The sequence below is a fragment of the Aphanomyces astaci genome (assembly GCF_000520075.1).
Source record: "Aphanomyces astaci strain APO3 unplaced genomic scaffold supercont1.154, whole genome shotgun sequence".
Classification (NCBI taxonomy): Eukaryota; Oomycota; class Saprolegniomycetes; order Saprolegniales; family Verrucalvaceae; genus Aphanomyces; species Aphanomyces astaci.
This window is the reverse complement of record NW_009798417.1, coordinates 1-8,603: the sequence shown is the minus strand read 5'-3', so window position 1 is coordinate 8,603 and position 8,603 is coordinate 1. Positions and strand designations below refer to the sequence as shown.

Below are 8,603 nucleotides of genomic sequence, written 5' to 3'. Positions count from 1 at the left end.
AATGGTGGTAGGTTTGGTCGGGCCAGGGGCCGAGGTGGTACCAGGGGAGGCAGTCGTGGGCTTCTTCGTGGTGATGTTAGGAATGGTGGTAGGTTTGGTCGGGCCAGGGGCCGAGGTGGTACCAGGGGAGGCAGTCGTGGGCTTCTTCGTGGTGATGTTAGGAATGGTGGTAGGTTTGGTCGGGCCAGGGGCCGAGGTGGTACCAGGGGTCGAGGTGGGGGAGTTCTTGAGGTACGGCTCAATGAAGTCGCGAGACATGGAGATTCGGCTGTACACGCCTGGCTTGTTTTTCTCTGCACACTTAAGCCCCCAGCTGACCACCCCCACCAATTTTTCAGAACCGCCGATTTCCACCGTCAAGGGTCCACCAGAGTCACCTTGGCACGCATCTTCTCCCTCCTTGCCGCCGCAGCACAACATGTTGGTCTCGACGCGGTTAGACATCCACTTATTGCACTGTTCTTGGTTGATCGTATCCATCCCGACTTCCTTCAAGACCTTGGACGTAGACCCGCCCGTAGACGTGGTGCCCCAGCCACGCACAACCGTGGTGGTGTCGGCTGCCACAGTGTCGAAGGACACTTCCACGGCTGGGAACTTGGAGTCGAGCTCCAAAATCAACACGCCAATGTCGTACGAGTAGGTCGTTTCATTGTACTTGGGGTGTTTGATCGTTTGTTTGACCTTGATCTGCTCACCGTCCATGGTGCCGCTGTTGTAGTGTGATCCAATCGTCACATAGTTGACACGTACTTTCATGCAGTGGGCGGCCGTCAAGACGACGTTGGGGGCGATCAAACTGCCTCCGCAGGTGGTAATTCCAGAGGCGGAGGAGCGAAGTCCTGTCACGTACAAGTGCTTGCCAACGGCGGCTTCCTTGCCTCCGACGATTCTGAGTTGGGCAGTGACGGAGGTGACGAGCACTGAAAATGCAAATGCGACTTTCATGGTGAAGGAAGGAAGATTGAATGACACTCGGGAGCATTGGGTTGCGTTCGATCCACGTTTTGACATGACGATGCAGATGCTGGGATGGATAGAAAAGTCTGTAAAAAAAATTGTCTACGTTTGTCAGTCTGGATATTTTAAGAACATGATGAACTGTCATTCCGGGGGTACATTGGACGTACGATGGTGGCAAGACTACACTGGTATGTGTCGTCCACGTCTTCAATACACTTTTCCCGGTCCACCATTTATGTGTTTGTGTACAGAGCATGCTAGCGAATTAGTGAACAACGTGAATTGCTGTCCGCGTATGGTGCACGAAAGCTAGAAACGACGAACAGGCCAAATCGTTTGCCCTACGTTTTTCTATTTAACCTATATATTTTGGGATAAAACCTACTTGAGATGAGAGTTAAACAGTAAGCTGCCAGGTTAAACCTTGGATAATGATAGGTTAAACTCAATCTACGTACGGATAAAGTGTACGGATAACTGGCCCATACAAACGTCAAGACGTATGGGTGGCCAAAATACGTCCGAGCCCATACATTTCTGTTGTAGCAAGGCGATGGGTTAAACTAAAATAGCTCTCTCATTTTTTCGTCAATTGCGAATTGGAACCACATGATCGATTCGCTTTGTCTAAATCTATCGTTTTTGTGGTTAATTTGCCAGGAAAAAATAATACTGCACATGGTATAATGCTCTAAATAGTGCTCAAAATATCGTCGTTTCTAGGCTTCTTGCACCATACCACCTTAGGTCTAGGTAGGACTTTTTCTTCTCGGGTATTCACATACCTAAAGGATGGAATGAACCAAGTGTGATGTTCTTGAAAATATTTCCGGGCTTGTCTCTACGTGAACTTCATGTACGGAATGTAGAGGAAGCCTATTCGACATAAACTTCGACAATAGTGACTATAATCCTCGCTCAGCCCGTCCGATACAGAGAACCGTTACTTTAATCAAGTCAAGCCAAAATATCCATCCTCACGCCAAGGGGGTCAACTGGGCCCTAATTGAGTACACTTGACTCATTATGCCGGGCGTGCACTTGCTGGAGTACTACCATATGGTCTTGGGTCGTGGATGCGGATAATACTGATAGATACCAGTATATATGGCGAGTGCTCCATACGTCGAACGTTGTTAGGATGATACAAACGTGCAGTAAACATGGTAGATACTTATTGTCTCATTGCACCATATCAAAGCTCCTGCTTCATACTAGGACTACTTATTTATTCCAACCAATATCTTCAGCGCAGTTCCCCCACAAGGCCCTTTCGCTTTTGAGTATGAAATTTGTTTTGTCCATTTAATTATATCTGACGTTGTCTGTTAGTTTTGTGTGAATAATGCTGGCGCCAAGGTTTCTTTTTATGTGCACTTCGTGGGTTAAAAAAACATGCGTTGTCCGGACAAATATAGATGCGATAGACACTTGCGAGGGTTTTGGTAGTCATTCAGTGTACCACCACCGACTATAAGTCTGATTAGTCACAATTTCGTGGATATGAACCAATTCAATATTCCTTTCTCGATATCTGTCCTCGAAGTGATCACCACTTCTGATGTGATTGTACAGACTAATCCCTTACCCTTTCATTTATTTTGTTCTTTGATACCACTGTCAAATGCAGTTTAACAGTAAACACCAAAGTAGAGCTAGAGGTGAAGTGCTAAGCGATGGTTAATCACTAGTGAAGCACCTTGTTAACCACGGGAATAGCATTGTATGTTAACACAAGGGTCCTGGTTCCAAGGTTACAGGGCTACTGGTTCTTTTGAAGGGAGATGACTAGCTAAGCCACAGTGGAGCTGTGGTTCCCAGGGGCAAACTCGATTTGGCAAGCTAAAAGACGGTTCTCAAATAGACTATTCTGATGATGTAGCTACGATGCAGGAGGAGGATGACACACGAAATTATGCATGCTACGGCCCACATGGAAAGATCGACGCGCACACGTCATCGTCCACACCGACGGCAGTGGCTCCTCGACCAAGAATTTTGAACCAATCGAGTTTGAGTATGAATTTTTTTTTGTCCAATTATATCAATGATTCGATTTAGTTTTGTGTGAATAATGCTGTCGCCAAGGTTTCTTTTTCTGTGCACTTCGTGGGTTAAAAAAACATGCGTTGTCCGGACAAATATAGATGCGATAGACACTTGCGAGGGTTTTGGTAGTCATTCAGTGTACGTTGACCTTTCCAAACCAACGGTGACCAGTATGACCCCCACATTAGTTCAAAATGGATTTCGTACCTGTGGTGTGTGGCCGATATTTTTGCCTCGCATGTTCTCTCGCCTGCGATATCGTTTCCTCGCAAGTTCTTAGGACGCCGTTGGCACGGAGTCGTGGATCAACACAAGGGAAGGGGTACGCGAAGACGTTCTGTTCTTACCTGCGAAGTCGGTTGTGCGCAAACGTGTCAAGACGAACGTCGAGTGTAGCATTCCACGAGCACCTTCATGTGGTCGCAGCGAAACGGCAAAAGCGGAAGTGAATTTTTTTACTTGTTTTTAAATTTGATCCAAATTTAGTTAATGAAGCTTTTAATCCAGTTAAATGACAGTATTATATGAACCGAATTTTAATTCGTATTATAAATCAATGTATACAAATCACCTGATGTTTGAAACCGTTCGGGGAATATATGCACGTTAAAACTCATCATGCTTATGTTTCGTCATATTAATTAGACTACAAATATCAAATCATGCCAAATCGCAGTTGCTTCGTACTACGTAGTATGTAAAATATAGTACTTGAATTATATTTTCTTTCTATGCTAAAAGCTCAATATACAGTAATCAAATGGCAATCGCAAGCAATCAGACTTTAAAAAATCGACAAAATCTTCTTCAAAAACCGTTCGGATGATTGATGCGTTACTTTACTATGGGACGGTATTAATTTCAGTTATTCGTATTCACCTTGAACCCCTCTATCAAAGCATACCTCTAATTTTCGAAATTTCGATAATCTTGACATATTAAATTATTCTGAATGTTGCAACTACTTCCGGACATAGGTAGAAGGTAATATTGCGCTTTCCGGTTAAACTCGCCAATTGTAAGTAAGCATTGTGAAAATCGCCAACAAATAGCCGCGATGATTTCATTGGTTAGAATTTCGAAGATTTGGGCAGAAAATGGACATCCAACTCAGTTTTACACAACTGCCAGTACGACGAGGTGTAGTTGCAGGTTGCGTTAGCGCGAGCGTCCAGTTGGTGTACAGTACTTGAGATATTAGTGTGTACTGTACATATGTGTGCATGTGTGCTGGGGATACGAAGAAACTCGCTACGAGAACGAGAGGGCTAAGCGCTCAGGTACAAGATTGGATCGTCCATTGACTCAGCTCAGGAAACTGCGTCATAATAGGGTGATTAGCAACGATTGTTTTGTGAGAGAAATCCCACTTATTGTCATTGGGGTCATTTCGCGGACATTCGGATCGGGGCGATTTACGAACCGCCCATGGAAATTTTGAGTAGAACACAAAATAAGATATTCTTCGAAGTAACACACTATACTACTGTAGTATGAAGCAGGAGCTTTGATGTTCTCCAATGAGGCAATAAGTATCTACCATTTTTACTGTACGTCTGCATCATCCCAACGACGTTCCACGTATGGAGCACTCCATCTATACTGGTACGTATCTATCAGAAATATCCGCACCCACGAAGCAAAACCATATGGTTGCACTCCAGAAAGTGCACGCCGGCACGATCAGTCAAGTACTCAATCAGGGCCAAGTTGACTGTATGGATGTCCAAAATATGCCCTCGCTTTCCCGTGGCGTGAGGATGGATATTTTGACTTGATTAAAGTAACGGCATGCTGTGTCCGGATGGTCTGAGTGAGGATTATCTCACTATTGTCGACAAAGACTTAAACTACACCCACATGATTTTTTTAAGTACCTCTACATTCCGTACATGAAGTTCACGTAGAGACAGGCCCGGAAATATTTTCAAGAAAATCACACTTGGTTCATTCCATCCTTTAGGTATGTGAATACCCGAGAAGAAAAAGTCCTACCTAGACCTAAGGTCGTACGCGGACAGCAATTCACGTTGTTCACTAATTCGCTAGCATGCTCTGTACACAAACATATAAATGGTGGACCGGGCAAAGTGTATTGAAGACGTAGACGACACATAACAGTGTAGTGTAATGTAAAGCAAACAACTTGCCACCATCGTACATCCAACGTACCTCCGGAAAGACAGCTCACTATGTTCTTGAAATATCCAGACTGACAAACGTAGACAATTTTTTTTACAGACTTCTCTATCCATCCCAGCATCTGCGTCATCTTATTCCATGGCATTCATGTCAAAACGTGGATCGAACGCAACCCAATGCTCCCGAGCGTCATTCATCAATCTTCTTTCACCATGAAAGTCGCATTTGCATTTTCAGTGCTCGTCACCTCCGTCACTGCCCAACTCAGAATCGTCGGAGGCAAGGAAGCCGCCGTTGGCAAGCACTTGTACGTAACAGGACTTCGCTCCTCCGCCTCTGGAATTACCACCTGCGGAGGCAGTTTGATCGCCCCCAACGTCGTCTTGACCGCCGCCCATTGCACGAAAGGACCTGTCAACTATGTGGCGATTGGATCACACTACAACAGCGGCACCATGGACGGTGAGCAGATCAAGGTCAAACAAGCGATCAAGCATCCCAAGTACAACGGTGTGACCTACTCGAACGACTTTGCAGCGTTGATTTTAGAGCGCGACTCCAAGTTTCCGGCCGTGGAAGTGTCCTTTGACACTGTGGCAGCCGGTACCCCCACGGTTGTGCGTGGCTGGGGCACCACGTCTACGGGCGGGTCTATGTCCAAGGTCTTGAAGGAAGTCGGGGTGGATATGGTCAACCAAGAACAGTGCAATAAGTGGATGTCTAACCGCGTCGAGACCAACATGTTGTGCTGCGGCGGCAAGGAGGGAGAAGATTCGTGCCAAGGTGACTCTGGCGGACCCTTGACGGTGAAAATCGGCGGTTCTGAAAAATTAGTGGGGGTGGTCAGCTGGGGGCTTAAGTGTGCAGAGAAAAACAAGCCAGGCGTGTACAGCCGCATCTCCATGGCTCGCGACTTCATTGAGCCGTACCTCAAGAACTCCCCCACCTCGGCTCCTGGTCCAACCAAACCTACCACCATGCCTAGCGTGACCACGAAGAAGCCCACGACTGCCTACCCTGGTACCACCTTGGCCCCTTACCCGACCAGACCTACCACCATGCCCAACGCGACCACGAAGAAGCCCACGACTGCCTACCCCAAGCCTAGTTGTGCCAAACCTACCACCATGCCTAACATCACCACGAAGAAGCCCACGACTGCCTCCCCTTATACCACCTCGGCCCCTTGCCCGACCAAACCTACCACCATGCCTAACATGACCACGATGAGGCCCACGACTGCCTACCCCAAGCCTGGTTGTGCGACGTGCGGCGTTTGCTACTATGCTGGCGCCGACCACTGCTTGAATGACTTCTCTAAGGACGACTGCGAATACTACATTGCTGAATATGGAACTTTGTGGTGTGGCAACTAGAGAGTTGTGGTGTTAATGTTGCGGAAAGACAATATATGTTGTGTTTGAATGTAATATATACTACCGATCTCATAGATTTTGGCAGCTTGTCGACATATCCAGCTTCAGTGTACCCCAGCTGTCCCCATTAACAGTAAACTAGGTGTACTTGTATTTGTTCCTATAAGCATGTAGAATATGAACCATTCGCTTGTATTTTTTTTGTATGGAGCGAGTGCAGATTTCTGCATGTTTTGGTCAATACTGTCGGCGTAACGGTTAATTATCCGGAAATATAAACGCGCACCTACGAGAGTGCAGGCAATGCCGGCACAGTTTACCACTGCCTATTTGTCTATAGTCTCGGGCTCTCGTGCAAACATGTACTTCGAAGTACTACTATCATGTTTCATGAAACACGTTACTCAAGTCTACCGGTGCATAAGCTCACAGTTAAGCAAGTCCGAGGATAACACAGTCGCGATGAATAGACGGGAGGCAACATCAATCAAGTACAAGTACGGTTGCATTCGGGGCGCATGTGCGGACGTGATTGCTCTCGATGGGAGTGCGCTGTGGCGTAGTTTCTTTGAACCTACCGATATCGGTGATGATGGCTTCGGCGTTCGCTTCGATGACCAAGTTTCGAATTGCACCTTCTCGTGCTCAACAGAACCTCTGTATACTGTATGTTCCGGTTATAAGGCTTCGTGCACAACGAGCGTCGGGCAAATTCCGCTTCCATCGAGAAATTAAGAACCCCTAAATACAAATATCTAGATATTTAAATTTGATGTGATATAAATCGAATTTGCACGACGCACGTCAAGCTGTAAGCTAAGCATTTCTATTGGCTATAATGTGCAAAGCCACAAAGGTGATCAAACTCCATCCAGCCACTACAATTTGGAGGAAGAAATGCCATGCGACTGATGGAACTTGTTTCAGTGACGTGATGTGGTGAAGGTACAGTATATATACCGGTATGTATGTCGTTGAAACGACAGGTCGGTATGGATTTAGTGTTAGTGGTGTGATCTGTAAATACCCTGGGTTTACAGTCCTGTTAGTTTGGCAGAGAGTAAGCTTACATATACTCGAACATCCACAGCGCAGTTTTACGCTAGTAATCTGTCCACCTTGCATTTGACATTGTGAAACCAAACTACTGTATACAAACAACGTCACGGTCGGCTTGCTACGAATTGAGATTTGAATAGACGCACTGACCAGACCTTAATTTCAGTATGGCGAAATCACAAGCTTTTTGGTGTGTTCGTGGTCACAGCGGTTGTATATCGAGCTCGCACCTCGTCAGCACGAAACCCGCGTCGTTTAACGTGTACGAATAATGCAAAAATCACGTTGTTTATCGTGTCAAATCACGGATTTGGCACAATATCTTGAATAGATTCACCATGAGTACGGAAACGATAGAAGGAATAGGGCAATTCAAACTTTTGGGGCATTTAGTCAATAGGGATAAACGATGATTGGGACGAAGGTTGACCATGCAGCCACCATGATGACCGTATACACAGCGAGTTCGTCGATTTATCACCACTACCAGTCTGAATTAAAGTTTGTGCCTCCGATTTGAATCTAGTTTTCATCAAACTGGTGGTGATACCGGTAGAATTGTAGGACAAACTCAACCTTCAATGCTGTACTGCAAACTCATAAATGATAAAAGCACTTCGAAGTAAAAGTTGAGTCATCGGCGGTATTTGAACCCGCAACATCCAGAATGAAAGCACCAAACTTTACCGTTAGGCTGTGCTAACACGTTATTTTCACACTGTGGTCATCATAATATATAGCTTCATAATATCCCATGATACCCAGATTTGGAAAGGTCGCCCAAACATGGCAGCCAACATTGCCAACTTCCAACGAGGCAGCAACGTCCAAGACATGCTCTGAGTGTTGCTGCGTGATACAGTAGCACACACAGCTTGGCGCGGACGTTGCTGTCTCTTGGCTGTGTCGAAGGAATGAATACATGCTAGGGTCTCTGGCGATTCACCAGCGTGCTGTAGGAGGCTGATCACTTGCAGAGTGTGAGCATCCAAGCCGTTAAGGCTAGTGGTGGTT

General features: G+C 46.0%; 2 protein-coding genes across 2 annotated transcripts in view; one reads left to right on the top strand and one right to left on the bottom strand.

Annotated features, from left to right (window-relative positions):
• The window catches only part of H257_18320 (hypothetical protein), a gene marked incomplete at both ends in the record, with an annotated part of 2,298 nt that extends 1,350 nt beyond the window's left edge, over positions 1-948 (bottom strand). Inside the window, one exon of the mRNA XM_009847356.1 lies at positions 42-948. Coding sequence (XP_009845658.1) covers positions 42-948 — 907 coding nt within the window. The remainder of the gene's footprint in view (positions 1-41) is intronic.
• A 4,418-nt stretch (positions 949-5,366) lies between these two features.
• On the top strand, positions 5,367-6,530 carry H257_18319 (hypothetical protein; the record flags this gene model as incomplete). The annotated part of the gene is made up of 1 exon (XM_009847355.1): positions 5,367-6,530. The coding sequence occupies one exon, from the start codon at positions 5,367-5,369 to the stop codon at positions 6,528-6,530; it is 1,164 nt and encodes a 387-aa protein (XP_009845657.1).
• Between the last annotated feature and the right edge of the window lie 2,073 nt (positions 6,531-8,603).